At 31.9% G+C, this 17,274-nt stretch overlaps 1 protein-coding gene across 3 annotated transcripts; it reads right to left on the bottom strand.

Moving 5' to 3' along the window:
- Positions 1-51: 51 nt before the first annotated feature.
- Positions 52-16,392, bottom strand: LOC144835769 (sodium- and chloride-dependent GABA transporter ine-like). 3 transcript variants are annotated; one of them, XR_013611104.1, is made up of 14 exons: positions 16,084-16,392; positions 12,948-13,082; positions 11,249-11,468; positions 10,445-10,577; positions 9,733-9,867; positions 9,416-9,522; positions 4,462-4,586; positions 3,521-3,633; positions 3,007-3,147; positions 2,026-2,125; positions 1,544-1,644; positions 819-986; positions 183-528; positions 52-127 (listed from the first exon to the last, which is right to left on the bottom strand). XR_013611104.1 is itself a non-coding variant. In XM_078690854.1 (13 exons), the coding sequence occupies exons 1-13, from the start codon at positions 16,325-16,327 to the stop codon at positions 379-381; spliced, it is 1,872 nt and encodes a 623-aa protein (XP_078546980.1). In that variant the 5' UTR covers positions 16,328-16,392; the 3' UTR covers positions 52-378. The 3 variants fall into 3 exon arrangements, 1 of the variants encoding a protein (XP_078546980.1); XR_013611105.1 differs by having other exon boundaries at positions 201-528; XM_078690854.1 differs by having other exon boundaries at positions 52-528.
- Between the last annotated feature and the right edge of the window lie 882 nt (positions 16,393-17,274).

Here is a 17,274-nt window from a genome sequence, read left to right as displayed (position 1 = left end):
CCATTGATTAGTTCGAAACCATTGATTGGTTTGAAACCACTGATTAGTTCGAAACCATTGATTGGTTCGAAACCATTGATTAGTTCGAAACCATTGATTGGTTTGCAACCTCTGACTGGTTCGAAACCTCTGACTGGTTCGAAACCACTGATTGGTTCGAAACCATTGATTGGTTCGAAAACCATTGATTAGTTTGAAACCATTGATTAGTTCGAAACCATTGATTGGTTCGAAATCATTTATTGGTCTGAAACCATTGATTAGTTCGAAACCATTAATTTAGTCTATAATAGACAATTTGTTACGATAAAAAGAAAAAAACCCTTTTTTTTCATCAATAGTAAACAGTTGATCTATATACAAAAATAGTTTAACATTCTAAATTTCATGTTTTTTGTAGTGATCCATGAAAATATCTTCCCGGCTTCCTCTGTCGAAATATGCGCGGCGATACGTTGCTGAATCATCCTGGAATTGATATCCGTAAGTCGCCTCCGAGATCGGTGATTTGCAGATGAGAAATAAACGCTGCAAGTAAAGTAAAATGTTATTAGGTCATAATGTAGATGTTGGAAGTGCGAAATTACTGCTTAAATTATTTATTATACAAGTTAGAAATGTAACTTTGATAGCTTTTGGAAATCCTGTAACTGTGTTTATTCGATATTAATGAAATTAAAATCAACTTTTGCAATATTCCAAGTAAAGCATAAATATAAATTAAGCTTAATAGTTCTAAGACAGTATTTTACATTCTGCTAGAAGAAAACTAATTGAAAAATTCGAAAAAAAAAAAAATCCACAAATGTTGTTCTTACTTCCGTAAATGAACCCTCTGCGGTTACAAACGCATAGACAATACCAATGGGTATCCAAACCATTGAAAGCAAAGCTATGAACCAGCCTAGGAACTCAGCCCAGTCAGGGTAGACATAGTCATCATAGGTCACTACTTCATACTGTATAAAGCTGAACACAAAGATAGCCTAGAGAGCCAGAATGTAACAATCATCAGTAAATTCAATTTAAACTGTTTAGGATTTATAAACCAATCTCATATAGCATTCAATATACAGTAGAATAAAAAAAAAAATATATATAAAACTCATATTTCCCTCATTTGTTTCATGTGAAAGTGTTCCTTTAAAAGTGGTGTCAAAAAGGAGCACAAAACCAAAACATATAGTCAACATGCTTTTTACCGTCCGTCTTATTTGGAACTTGTTACCATTTCTGTTCGTAATTCACCAAATCTACTAGAAAGTCAACTTAAAAACCTTTTTCAGAATTTGACCTTGCTTTATTCTCACACTGCACCTTTGATACATTTTTTAATTTGACTCTATATCAATTTCTGTTATTATTATTATTATTTATAATAAATGTAAATAATAAAATAAACTCCTGTCTACATTATTAAACTCGATGTAACAAAAAAATGTTGATGTCATATCACTACCATATTTGGGCATATCACTACCATATTTGTGCACATCACACTTTTTTTTCTACTTTGATAGTGTAGACAGAGCTTAATACTTACAAATATGAGAATAGGAGAAATGACAAGCCAGCAGGATACAAAGTAGATGTTTGGAGTAGATGTGGTCATTTCCTCAACATTCCTTCTTAGTCTTGTAGCACCTACAAAAGGAAAAAGAAACTGAAATGCTAACTCCAGCCACTTTTGACCAGTCCAATTGACCAGTCCAAATGGGCAATCGAATTGTCCTTGACCAGTCCAATTGGCAAATCCAATTGAGTCAATCTCTACATACAGTATAAAACTTTGTCTACACTATCAAACTTTATGTGACAAAATGTGATGTGTCCAGATATGGACATGATGTCATATCACTACCATATTTGGGCACATCACACTTTTTTTGTCAAACTAGTTTGATAGTGTAGACAGAGCTTAACACACAAACTGGTGGAGAAGTCAATCTTATAAAAATCAATAGAGAGAATATGTAAAATGTCAAGATATATACATTACACTGATGTGTGAAATAAAATATTTACCATAGAGCCAACAGACAGCAATGACTTCTGCTATAGCAATAAAGAAGATAGAGACAACAGCTACATACCAGTCAATGATTTGAAAGTAGTACATGCCACCCTGAAATAATTAACATTTACAGTATTACATATTGGTTCACACTAGGAAGTAAGCACAAAGCAAGCGAGTTGGCCAATAACAAGCCTACAGTTTGGTAATCCATTGCTTGTGATTGGTCAAATCACTTGAGTTGTGTTTACGCTTTTGCGCTGCGTCCTAGTGGGAACCACGTTTCACCACTTTTATTAAGTGGTATTGGAATGTTCTGTCTTTGGCCTAGTATGAAGATTTCTCATATGATGAAACTTGGTTTAAGCACTGTCTACACTATCAAACTTTATGTGACAAAAAAATGTGATGTGCCCATATATGGACATGATGATGTCATATCACTACCATATTTGGGCATATCACTACCATATTTATAGATATAACATCACACTCTTATTGTCAAACTAGTTTGATAATGTAGACAGAGCTTAAAGATGTATTGTCCACCAAAATCATGAAAAATAAAGATTTTTAAAATCGGACTTTGAATAGGCCATTTTGCAGTTTTAATGAAGTTGTTCACTTCCATAAGAAAAAAAACGGGGGGAAAAAATATTTCACCTATAAACAGACAAAATAAACAGTTAAATTACCCAAAACTCATTGTCTTCCAGACAATTTGACCATTTTTTGCTTTAAATTACATTTTTCTCAGGTAAATACATTTTTTTCAGACCCAATTTTTTGTGAGAGTGAATAACTATTATGTGACATTAAAATAACATATTCAACAAAAAAATAAAAAAAAATATTTTTTTAGGGGGACAATATATCTTTAAGAGTGTGGGTTCTCTATATGAGCATAATAAGTAAAAACCACACCAAAGTGAAAGTATTGGCCAGTACACAATTTCAATTGTGTGATATTGAATAAGAAAGAGACTACAAACCTGAAAAGTGCATGGAATACCACAGGCAAAGGTGAACAGACAAATGTACAAGACAAGGACCTCCTTACGGTTAAAATACAAAGGTTTCAGTTTGGGAAACCCGTCCATAAGAGTTGTTATGACAACTTCAACCATTGCAAACTAGAAAAAAAAATTGAAATACAATATAATAACCACTCCTTTTGGCCACACCAATGGGAGACACTCCCAGTGGAAAAACTATGACAAGAATCTGTATACAGTATATATGAATTTTAATCACTTTTTTGCCGTGGTTGATTTACCCTTTGTTTTTGTATGACTATTTCGTGTTTGAACGTTTTTTGTATACATTATTACTACTTAATGTATTGATATTTTTCTATGTTAATGTTTTGATGTTTCTGTGCACTTTTTATAAAGTTTTTATGTAAATGCTGCTGCTTTTTGTATATATACCGAAATAAATAAATAAATATAGGTTTCTTAAAAAGTAGTTTCACATACATTACATACAAAAAATGGTAATTATTACCTGGCTGTCTATGCCTAAACAGATAAGCATTATAAAGAACAAGACGGACCATAACTGAGGCACAGGCATGGCAGAAAATGCTGCTGGATACACAGCAAACACAAGTCCTGGGCCTAGACGAAATATAAACAAAAGGAAACCATTTTATATTATAAGGTCAATTTGTAAATATGTATCCCATTTTCTATATAGACTAGTCCAGATTTGAGAAAAATGAAATGCTGTAGGCATTTCGTGTTAAAAGCGAATAAACATGTGTTTTAGGGTAATTTTGGGGTGCTGAATTCAAATTTGCTGTTTACCCGGCTCAATTTTTAGATCTTCACCCTTAAAATGTGAAAAACAAAATGGCCGCCATTTCAGACTTATTTTGGCTTATAACTTGACTTTTAAGTGACGTAGCAAGTTAAAAATGGTGTCTATGCCTATGTTTGTGATAGTGAAGATTCCAACTATATTGTTATTGAAGTTGCAAATATTCTATTTCAGCCGCCATGTTGAAATCCAAGATGGCCACCATTTTAAACGTATTTTGGCTTATAACTTGACTTTTAATTAACATAGCAAGTTAAAAATAGTTTCTATACCTATGTAATATAATCTTTAGGATAAGCATTTTTGGCTTTGTGAAGATTTCATCAGTCAGGAAACTCAGGAATGCAAACTTATTCCCATGATAAGATTTAGATACAACCCAATTTGGTATACAGATATATAACCCAAAATATATGTGTCAAAATGGTCTGTATGTCACTTTTTTTTCATTCATTTCATTTATTTTTCATAATATACAAAGTAAAACAAGATCAAAACTTTGAGATTAAAATGAAATAATATAACTTGGAAGGATGCCTTTATAGGACAAAATGTCACTTAAGGTCACCAGTGAAACAAACAAAAGGCATTTGAATGGCTTTTAATAACAAATAAAGATTACTTACCACTCGCGACAACGTTATCAACATCCTCGTTTTGAATAAACGCTAGATGACCTATCACCGAGAAGATTGCGCACGAGGCAAAGAGACTTGTAAAAGCATTGATGCCCGATATCAGCATTGTATCTCTGTAAAAACAAACACAATTAATCATTACTAACACTATATTTCATGTTATGTATAGTTTATTTGTATTTTTCTTGTATATGGTTTTATTATAACTGTTTGTATTGTATGGAGTGAGTGCAGAATCTGTTTGGGCTTTAGCCTAATTCTCATTCCTGGTTATTTTTACATTGATGACCGAATAATTATTATTATTATTAGTATTATTATTATTATTATTACATACATTAGTGTGAATCAGACAGTGCACTTCCCTTAACTCATTTAAGACTCAACTCAAGACTTTCCTTTTCCAACAAGCTTTTCATTAATTTAACATTTCCTGCTTTTATTTTTGATGTAAAGCGCATTGAGAGCCTGCTTATATGCGCTATATAAGAACTGACTATTATTATTATTATTATTATTTAGTTCAAACATGGAGCTACAAACTAAGCCATTCACAGTGGTAATAAATTCAATTCAATATAGCCAATGGGTTAATGGGAGATAATAGAGAGGTTTCGCAATCTTACGAATACGATAACGAAAACGGATACGTCACGCACACGTATTCGTTTTCGTAAGCCAGTAAAAACCTGTTTCGTATGGCAACGAAATATTGAGGGCGCCGTCCAAAATATGACTGCGGTAAATTTGAGCGAAGCGCAGGTGTGTTGCTTGGTGCTTGGCTACCTAGGCCTAGCGTAACATCAAAGCGAGTGAGGACTTTAAAAACTGCTATTTATCAAAATTGACCTGGCATTTTAGTAAATTACTTTAGTAAATTACTTTCAATAAATCTATAATTATATTATAATCATGAATCATTCCTGATTCAAATGCAAAATGTGCAAAATAGATCAAAAACTATACTCGTTTTGTAGTTACGAATATGACTGGTGATATTCGTCAACACGAATACGCTTTACGAATATGAAATGGGGATCAGCTCAAAAGTTTCACAAATGTGTATCCGTTTTCGTTATCGTATTCGTAAGGTTGCGAAACCTCCCTAATGAGATAAAGCTATGATTATGAACAAAAAACAAGATTAAAAATAAATGGCCGTAAAAATCAAAAGAAAATCGTTTAAAATAAGAAATGAACATAAAACAAAAAAAGGAGGGTATAATTAGTTCTTGTTAAAGTTTAAACAAAAATGATTAGGTTACTCCTTGTTTATGTAAATAAAGTTTAAAATTAATGCTTTATTTTACAGTTTTTATAGTACTATTATTGCGAATAATGAAAATTATTGAAGTAATATACTCTATTGTTACACATTTGAAATGATAGCCTGGGGAAAAGGTTGAAACAATTATAGAAATCAAGATGGTACTGGGTGTGGTACTGGGTGTGGTCTATAGCATTCCTCAGCCATCCATACATGGAACAACTTATAAAGAAAGTCAATCTCATGGCTATAGAATGGATCTACATTCCAACTTTGCCTTTATTGATAAAAAGCTTTGAGTGATAGCGTTACATTTAAAACGATTGCAATAGTATTTATGATGTTTTGTGTGGGTGTGTTCTTGTTACAATGAGACACGCTGTAGTTTTCTTTCAGTATATCCTTCATTGGGACACCCTTATATAACAGGACACTTTCCCACAAAACAAAAGGCAATAATACTTAAATACTTATACAACCCTTAAAGTAGAACTGTTATTAAATGGACCAAAAGTGTCCCCTTATTATTCTACTGTAATTTACCTTAATATTGATTTTCTATTTAATATGATTATAAGATAGAAATACTGTAAGGAAGAAAAAGAAAGGAACGTGTGTGCTTTGTTCTGAGTATAATTTTGCTTTTGAAATCATTCATTTGAGAAAAAAAATGAAATGAAGCAGATTTAGACGGAATAATAATTTTGCTTTTGAAATCATTCATTTGAAAAATTGGAGCAGATTTAGACGGAATAGCCTCTTAAACAAGAAGTAATGAATTATGTTATTGTTGAATTTGACATGCATGATAAACTTTATTATTTTTTTTCTCAAGCATGCAAACCAAGCATCAGTTGAATATGAATATTTAGTAAAAAAAAAACACATTTTCTGGATTAATATTTCTCACAGACAATATTTTAGATATTTGTAAAGTATATTAATCAGTTGTTACTCTCTAATAACAATTATCTACAGTACTAAACAATCAAACTTTATGTGACAATATAGTTGGGTATATCACTACCATATTTGGGTATATCACTACCATATTTGGGTATATCACTACCATATTTGGGTATATCACTACCATATTTGTTTTTCAAACTGGTTTGATAGTGTAGACAGAGCTTTACTCACTATTCTTTTCAAATGCGACACAAAAATATGTGATGTACCCAATGGACATGATGATGTCATACCACTACTATATTTGGGTACAATATATCCATAGATATATTATATCTCTATGGTATATCACTACCATATTTGGGTATATCACTACCATATTTGCGTATATCACTACCATATTTGTTTGTCAAACTGGTTTGATAGTGTAGACAGAGCTATACTCAATATTCTTTCCAAAATGTAGCACAACATATACACAAGATGCAATACTCTGGCATCAGGTAGTATTTGAACTAAATCCTGGTACGTAGCCAAGCATTACAAGACAAAGCTTGGCTTTTAATAATACAAACGGTTTTATACAACATCTGCATTTTGAAGATTAAATTCACTCATATACACTTGGGACATTCCTATTTATAGCACACCCCTATTTTCACCATAAATAAAACAGGGGAAATAAATGTTTTAACACTACGGCCAACCCTATATCTATTCAGTGGGAATCAATATTAGCGGATACTTTCCTGTTTAAAACAAAGGGAATATGCAGTAACAAACAAGACCAATCCATATTTAGAGAACTCTCCTAATAAGAGGACACTTTGTTGGGTCTAAAGGTGCCCCCCAAATAGGGGTTCTACTGTAGTTTATTGTGGTATAAGACTAGTTATATAACATTCAAACCATGCTATTATATAATTGGAAACATTTAAAAAATGTTTTTTTCATGCAGAATATAAAAAAGATATTTGGGTTCATAGAAAAATTATATCATGCATCATTGAAATATGGTAAATATATGATAGCATAACATCAGGAAATGAAATAAAACTAATTTGTCTTGAACTTCAACGGCAGTGTCAATAAAGCATAGACACGACAGGCAAGCTAAAGGCCCATTGACACTAGGACAATAACGATCAACGATAAATATGCATTTTTCATACATAAAACAAAAGAAATATAAAAAGTTTTCATCCTAGAACTATTTATAGGACAACCATCTATGCTTTCTTTGATTAAAATGATATTTTCACACGTCCAATCAAATGATGTCATGATTAGTAAGAGCAATAATATCGTGACGATTTTATTGTTTTTATTAATAATGACGTCATTTAAATTGGATTTAAAAAAATATTATTTTTAGCAAAATCATAGCATAAATGGTTATTCTATAGTTATAGAACGAAAACCTTTCCAATTTCTTTTGTTTTTTGCAAGAAAAGTGCATGCTTATCAATTTATTGTCGATCGTTATCATCCTAGAGTAAATTTGCCTTAACAAACTCCTTCCACTAGCGTATTGCTCTCTATAATTTTTCTCATCAAACCTCGCCTCTTTTAGATCCAAGATGAGATTTCCTCATTGAAATTAAATCACATTTTAGATGCATGTTGTACTTTTGATTGAAGGTTTTCCAGCATTAATGAGATTTACATTATGTTTACAAAATTGTTCTATTTGAACAAGGTTGAAAATGATTTCAAAATTGTAAACATTTATTTCTGGCTCGCCTAGCCTCCACTGATTACAAGATAGCTTACAAGTGATAAAGATTTTCCTGTATGTTAATGATAAGAATGACCCCATGGTAAATGATACATGGTCAATACAGGAATGTTAATGATATCGAAAATTGCGTCACATGACTAGTCGTCAACGATCCAAAACATTATAATTCTCTATACGGAAGTTATTTCTGTCTGACGTCCACCAGATTGCATCGCCTGATTACATCGCTGGATTAGTTTAAAAAATTTGGTATCCTCTTGGGAATTATATTTCCCAGAAGAGCGTAGCAGGCAATATCTGTATAACATTCAAACCCTAAGATGTCCAGTTATTTGTCAGATTTCTTTGCGTTAAAATATTATTATATAAGAACCCAACATTGACATCTTTACCATTAAGTACATGCTTAGATACTGACTACCTATAAATCGGTTAGTTTACACATTTTATAAATAAAAAAACATGTTTTTAAGAACAAGGAAATTGATAAACAACAGGATCAAAACAAAACAATGTCTGTCAATCAACATAGTAGAGATTATGACATACCTTGTCGTCTGCCAAGAAATTTGAAGGGTTGAAATTTAATTATGTACTACACTGTAAAAAAACTATTACGTAGAAGCAGAGTTTAGTTGATATTAATCCAATGATTTTCCAAAAAATTATTATTATTATTATTATAATGTAATTAAATAAAACAAAATAACATGCATTAAACTAATTAATTATTTTTTCTTCTTTGAACCAAATTAAAATAAACAGATAATTATGCTGTGAATAATCACTTCCTTGGTAAAGAAGAATTTGTTGAAAACATGAAATAAAATAAAACATTTATTTTAAATTACATTGTAATTGACCTTATGCAAAAAAAGTATTTATTAGATTGTGAAGAATGAATCAACCCAACAAAACAAATATGCTTATAATACATTTTTTAAAATCACATAAAAATAACACACATATTGATATATTTTTGGAAATATTTTCTCACAAAAAATATGTAAATTAAAAGAAATCACCTGACAAGCGTGTTACTATGAAACTCGTTGTAACTAGAGAGGGCAATCATCGAGCCGAATGCGATACCAATTGAATTAAAGTTTTGAGCAGCAGCAGCTACCCAAACCTATATTTTGAAAAAAAATGTTACTGAAAATTTATTTTGGGAAAGGGCAAAGGTCATAATTGAGCATATTTGAATAAGGAAGCTGAAAAAAAAAACATAATGCATTAACAATAAACAAAAAATGAAATTAAATCTAACAATAAGTAGCCACAACTAACAATTCATGCTGTAATCTTATTCATCATCACAAAAGTGGTACAATATACTAACCTCTGCCTCCATTAACAGATCCCAATCCGGCTCAATAAAAAATTTAAGTCCCTGTCCTGCGCCTTCTAGTGACGCGCCCACTCCTACGAGAATCGCTAAAACCATGTACGGGAATGTAGCAGTTACGTAAACAACCTAAAACATATACATAATAATAATAAACAATAACAATAATAATAATAATGTATACACACACTATTAAAAACAGACTAGTCATGTTTATTTTCTTTTTTTGTGTGTGTGACCTTGTCCCACTTTTATTTGCATTGCCTTATTTCAAAATACACATTCATTCAGCCGCATTTAAATACTTCCTGGTGCTGGCAAGAAATCAAGAGTTTATTTAAGCAAAAGTACCATATTGGGTATTCACAGCTATAACCTATAGCTAAAAAATATAGCTGCAGTATAACCTGTAGCTATATAAATTTATAGCAATAGCCTATAGCTATAAAAAAGCATTGAGGCAAAACTTTTAATATTCAGTGTAATGCAAGTTAAACAAAAATTACTGTAACATATTTTTTGTTTAACTTGCAAATTAAAGATAAATTAAGATACATTACCAGACAATTTGACACTTTTGAGGAATAACATAGTCATGTTAAACTGCTTACACAGCACAAATTTATATTTTGACATTTAACATTTTGTGAATATATCAAGGATTTACTTTTTCTTTGTAAATGTATTAAAAGGAAAACCATTTTACCTTGCCAGAAGACTTAACCCCTTTGTGTAAGCATAAATAAACCAAAATCCAAGCTAACACCAAAAAACCAAATATCTCCCATCGCATTTCTCCAAAATCGTCAATGCCTCCTGTGATATTGAGCACTCGACGACTGAACAGAAAGAAAGGAAAAACAGCTAATCAGAGAGGAGCTCTATGAATTGCTTGATGCGGTTTTTATTCTTTGTATACTGTATAATAGGTCCAGATGACAGCCGACTACCCATCACAAAAGTTGAAGAGAATAAAGCTCTGTCTACACTTATCAAACTAGTTTGACAAAAAAAAGTGTGATATGCCCAAATATATGGTAGTGATATGACATCATCATGTCCTTGTATGGGCACATCGCATTTTTGTTGTCACATTCAGCTTGATAATGATAGTGTAGATAGAGCTTTAGGATTGAACTGTAATGAATAGCACAACACACATGAGAGATTTCATTGAATATGCTAACTGAAAGAAACAGAGAAAAACATTGTGCTGTGTCCAGAACTTGTCCAACTTCAAAGTTAGCCGATTCAATTTCTCAGTATGAGGATTATAAACCGTAGGTCCAGTGTACACAGTTATAACCCATGTGCACTTTTAAAGAACCCAGTTCATCAATCGAGACGAGTAGGGGGTAACCCCGGTGAACAGGTTCCCAAAATAGCCCCTGTATAAAGGGGGATTACTATCTGATAGGACAGTGATTGATTTACTATTGGTAATCCTTGCCTAAAGACACAAAAATAAAAAATTTAAAAAAAATATATAAAATTCATCAATGATACTTACTTGAAATACTCCTCAGTTGACGACACCGAATCATTGGTTGTATTATACTTTTCATAATTCTTGAGAGAAACACAGTTATCTGTATTCCAATCATTGTCACAAGAATCCCAAGGCAGCTCCGCGTTGAAGGACGCCACCAGATAGAAGAGCGCCCATGCCATAATAACATTGTAATATGTGGTTAAAAGAAAGGTAATCGCAACTGTAGCAACGCCAGTCCCTGCAAATTAACATTTTGGATAATTATCTGGAGTGGTTTGTTATAAAACAGTCTTAACTGACGGTCTTAACTCCGCGATTAAAGCTGGCTTTATCAGATACAAGATTGTCTTAATTACTAAAGCCACCCTGTAATAGACCATTGCTATAAAACAGTCTTTTTTAAAAATTATATATTTAGGAAAATTGCCAAGGATAACCATAAGCGAATTCATTAACAATCCTTCTTAAAGGTGGCAATCCTGTTCACGAAGACAAACATATACAAGATTCTTTACATAAAACAAAGTCTTTGGGAAGTCTTAGCTAAGACCGCGTACAGTAACAAATTGAGGGCACACTTTACAAGTACAATACCAAATAAGGTAATGTTTATCACACTTTCTCAATTCATAATCATAACAGTACATACATTATTATTTGACTTAACACGCAAAACTCATTCAACGTGTTGTCTTTCATGATAAAAAATATGTATAAGCAACATCATGTTGACAAAAAGAGAGCTTTTAGACTGCTTTAAAACTCCTTCGAGTAGGCTTAAAGTCTGCTTTACAGGTTAGACTGTGATATAGAAATGGTCAAGAATGGAATCTTTTACCAACTGAAACTAGAACAAAAGTAACTGGGGAAAATATTTATAAATTCAAAAATATATCAACTCTAATGTCATCTAAGTGATCCAGCATATTTTTTCTTTTCTCTTTGTTTGTATGTATGTATATATGTCTTTTATACAAAAGAAAATTAGTTTTTAACTGTTCTGTATATATCTTTCAAATTAGGCCTACTACTATGCTTTTATCTTTCTGTATTTTTATATGTGTTTTCTTTACTTTTAAACTTGTAACTGGACCATTTTGAAAAGCAGTACTGCATTACTCAAAATGCAATCCAGTCAAAAGAAAGAATAAATAAATAATAAATAGAAATGGTCTATCATAACTACTTGCTACGTCACAAATTAATGCAGGCTAAGCACTAACACCGTTTATAGACCGCTTTATAGCAATCCACCCCTGAGGGAAACTACCTTGAAATGTTATAGTACATTTGTGTATGGTGGAAAATTTATCTAATCAAGCTTGTACAGTATACAATAGCATAAGCCATTTCTTTTTTAAGTATAAATGTAATTTTCTTTTCCTTTTTCGTAAAGCTACATAGACAGGATTTGAAACCAGGAACTTAAAACTGTTAAGTGAGCATGCTAACGACCCCATGGGGTCATTAATTAAGCATGAGAGATATACATTTCAACATCTTCCTCATTGTTTTTTAAATAGATTTGTTCATCTCTACCTTTTATAAATAACAATGCATAAGATAAAACATTAAAAGTTCTATCTATCTAACAAGTTATGTTTGCTACTTTTAAATATACAATTTTTAGACCCTATTTCAAAATTCTGGATCGACCACTGGCCGGCCATTCCTTCCTTTCCTATTACCATATAAAATCATTATAGCTGTACAGTACCTTGAAGTATAGGCGCCAACATCTTGATGGCCTCCACCGGCCCATTCCTGGTGTATTGGCCCACGGCTAGCTCCATTAGAAGAAGAGGTATCCCCGTGAAAAAAAGCATAATGAAGTATGGAATGAGGAACGCACCTGTACAAGTGAATAAAAATACAATTAGTTATTAATATTTGCTTATAATTTTTTTTATTTATACTGATTCGCTCCTTTAAAACGGAGGAACTCTCTCTCACAAAGAAAGGGTTTTTTTGGCTGGGCCTAGCCTACCATTGCAGTGTTTATTTGTAATGTAATATTTTCTTTCACCATTTTTAATATCGATTAGGAGGCACTTTATTCGAGCATTAAGAATTTCATGTTTTAGCTTTTTCATTCTGCACGAGTGAGAGAGTGGCCGAGTGGTTAAGACAGCGGAACCGAATTAAACTACGTAGCCATAACATCGGCAAAGGTTTGAGGCTCACTCGCTCCATAGTTCTGGGTCTTCTCGGATAAGGACTATAAACCGTAGGTCCAGTGTACACATCTAGCACATGTGCCCTTTAAAGAACCTAGTCCATCTTTCGAGGAGGGGTTACCACGGTGTACTAGTTCACACACATACTAAGCCAGTGTCATGGACAGACATAATGACGCCGTAATCGGTGCCACGATGGGACCCTTAGGGGAGAAGAATGTTGTTGAAAAGGTGTAACAATTACATCTAAGTCCATAGCGCTATGATCTTTATGAGATAGAGATATATAAATGTCACATTACAGTATATAAAAACAACAGGCACAGAAAATAAATTCTAAACCGCCCGGTAATATTATACTGAAATTTAATTAAAAATATATTATTATACAATGGCTACCAGATGTCTCTCTATGTAGATGGTTAAACCTGAACCAGTATTTATTATTAAACTGCATTGTATGACTACCGACAACTGTTTCAGACTATTAGTATTAAACACTATTTTCCAACATAAAAACACTACTATTTAAATATCTCTGCAAATTAAAACTATGAAAACACATCATACAAACATAAAACATTGTCATGTCATGATGACTCAGCGAATTTTGTTGATGACGCAGGCAATCATAAAATGAATATTGATTAAATATATTCTATCACTTCAATGTACAAACTCTATTTAATTAGGACTATTAATTTATTCTTTTTGTAAAGGGCACACAGTAAAAAGCGAGTTCGTTCAAACTATAAAAAGTTCCCCCACCCACCTTTCACTCTGGTGTGCCTTCTGTTCGATCAGAATGGAAATTAATCATTAATTGTATCTTCTAATATGTGAATAATTCAAGATCTACTAACAATAATATTTTAATAATAGTTTTTTTTTTTGTGGAAAATGCTGAAAGTTGTTCTCTTCTTGTTTGTCTATATTTGGTATATGGATGTACTATCCGAATAAGGAAATGCAATGAAAAACCCATATCCACTGATTGTATCTTTCAACTTCTGACCATGAGTAAACTTTGACCATTTTATCCACGATCACAGTGAATGTGAAAGCACTTAAGTATATTACTTACTGATGTTTACCTAAGGTGTATGTGTATTGTTATGTCCATATACTGATTACAAATGTAAGGTGAATCGATAATATTAATATAATTGTGGCTTCATATTCCTAATTTTGACAGCCCTATTGATTCAAGTTGAGTGCTTACCATATCATATTTAATTACCGTGACAGTATTAGGCCTACTCATAACCTCAGAACAGAAACTGAATTCGAAATTCCCTTCACAAGACTAACTTGCAGTCAACAGTTTATACACATATCTGGACCAAAATTGTGGAAAGAATTCACTTGTAATGGTGGTAATAAGCCGGTTATTTCAAAGAAACAAAATATATGTATAAAAAACAGGTCAAAAAATACTTTTTATCACTATATGCTGATTAACAACACCTTTGTTTATGGGAAATGACTGTTTTATTTACTTATATTGTTCTTATGTAAAAGGGTCCTACAAAAATCCTTGTTATCAGTTGTATTGCAATTATGATGTAATTGATGACTAAATAAATGTGGAATAAATAAAATAAAGTCATCAGAGGAGTTGTGTTGAAGAAAGTTTGAACATTTATGAACAATAAGAATGATTGTATACTTTTAATTTCATGCCTGAATAAAGGGATACAAACAACGTGTGCACCCATATTGTTCACTATAATATTTCTATGGTGCATCAAACAAGAATTAAATAAATATTGATTGATTGATTGAAATATATATTTATACTGGGTAACCTCTTCAGTCAAAGACTGGTCTCCCAGAGGGCCCAGTTGGTGATCAGTGGCATTACATTTGTTTATTTACTTATTTAAAGATGTATTATCCCCCTGAAAAAATAATTCATAAAATTTTTGTAGAATATGCCATTTTAATGTAACATAATAGCTATCCACTTTGACCAAAAATTGGATCGGAAAAAAATGTATTTACCTGAAAAATTTGTAATTTAAAGCAAAAAATTGTCAAATTGGTTGCCAGCCCAATGTGTTTTTGGTTGAATTTAACCATTTTGTCATTTTATAAAGTGAAAACATTATTTTTTTAAATTTTTTTTTCTACGGAAGTGATTATAACTTTATTAAAAACTACAAAATAACATATTCAAAGTCTGATTTAATTAATCTTCATTTTTCATGTTTTTGGGGGACAATACATCTTTAATTTTTATATATATAATTATATATTGTATTTTATATTAATAATTATATTTATAGCATCTTTGCCTCGTCTGTTTTTAACCCATCGTTACGGCCTTGATATACATAAAAAAGCTTCATTCATGTAATGCAAGAGGGTCCTGCAAGAGGTAACTGACAATAGGCCTAGAGTAGTAGCAAAGAACTGTAATTTAAGTTCTTTGGTAGTAGCATGGAGGTATAAAAAAGATACCTCCATGGTAGTAGTAGTAGTAGTAGTAGTAGTAGTAGTAGTAGTAGTAGTAGTAGTTTATAGTAGAATCAATACCTCCATGGTAGAATAGTGTACTATACTCTAGTATAGTACATTATTGCACTCAGTCGGTCAAGCCTGACTACGACAACGTTGGACACACACACAACACACGCGCTCGATGAAAACAATAAAATACAAATTTAATCTTACCTCCACCACTTTTATAACAAAGGTAAGGAAACCTCCAAACATTGCCTAGACCAACAGCATAACCAACACATGACAGAACAAACTGTGCCTTCCTACCCCATGTTTCTCTTGAAACCTTTACAACACCTTTTCCATCCATTTCCAAAGCTTTCTCTTCAGCAGCCGATGATGTATGAACAGCGGCGGCGGTGGTCGTTCCTTGTGTCACGCTTGGCGGGTTGCTTTCTTGAATAAGAACACCCATATTAATTTATACAAAAAGATCTTTGATTTATAAAATATACAATTGTATTGTATATGGTGGACGACTTCTAAAATGTATTAAGCCTAATCTTTCTGATTTACTACTTACTATCATATAACAATGACCGGATAAATATTCATATTATATTTTCTAATCAAAATGCAAATAATTACAACTAGACTGTTCCATTGTTACGAAAGGGGCCTCTTAATTCTTGCAATATTAAATTGAATTCTTCTCTATTTAAATGAACAATTTTCGAATTTTCTGTAAACCTACTACTTTATGTAATTATAGACTAGGTCTACCTTAAAAAAAGTATGAGCATAACTTTTAAATTAAAAACGTTTTGTATTTCAAAATGTCTTACTGTTGATTCTAAAATGTAACAGTCCAAAACTTCATTTTTGTTATATATATAGGTAACTTTATTCCATTTTTTTTAAAGTACTGCATTAACTTTCTCTCAGTCGTAATTATCACAAAACTAATTCTACTAGCATATGCCACCGATTATTATCTTCACTAAGTACCAAATATCAATGGTCACTCATCATTACTTGATATTGTTTTAGTTATGCTGCCATTTCTTTGCTACCAAGCCTGCTACCAAGTTTGCAATAAAATATTTTACAATGACTTTATTACGATTTGCCAACTATCATATTGTACACACTTCTACTTCCATTCGTGTTGATGATGCACACACAAAAGACCGTAATACATCTTTTCTTTTTTATTTGGCTAAATTCTTTCTAAAAGGATTTAAGTACAGTATATATTACTTGCTTTGTATATTTATTACGATATTTATAGAAATTAATTTGTTTGCGTGACAATAAATTTCGAGTTATTGTCCTGAAGTTTTTTAAACACATGCATGAAACGTGGTTAGTGTTGACGTATGCATCAGTGGCGGATCCAAGACTTTGAAATAGAAGGGCCTA

The sequence above is a fragment of the Antedon bifida genome, chromosome 2 (assembly GCF_963402885.1).
Source record: "Antedon bifida chromosome 2, ecAntBifi1.1, whole genome shotgun sequence".
Lineage (NCBI taxonomy): Eukaryota > Metazoa > Echinodermata > Crinoidea > Comatulida > Antedonidae > Antedon > Antedon bifida.
The sequence above is the reverse complement of the archived record's forward strand: the minus strand, read 5'-3'. Positions and strand labels throughout refer to the sequence as shown.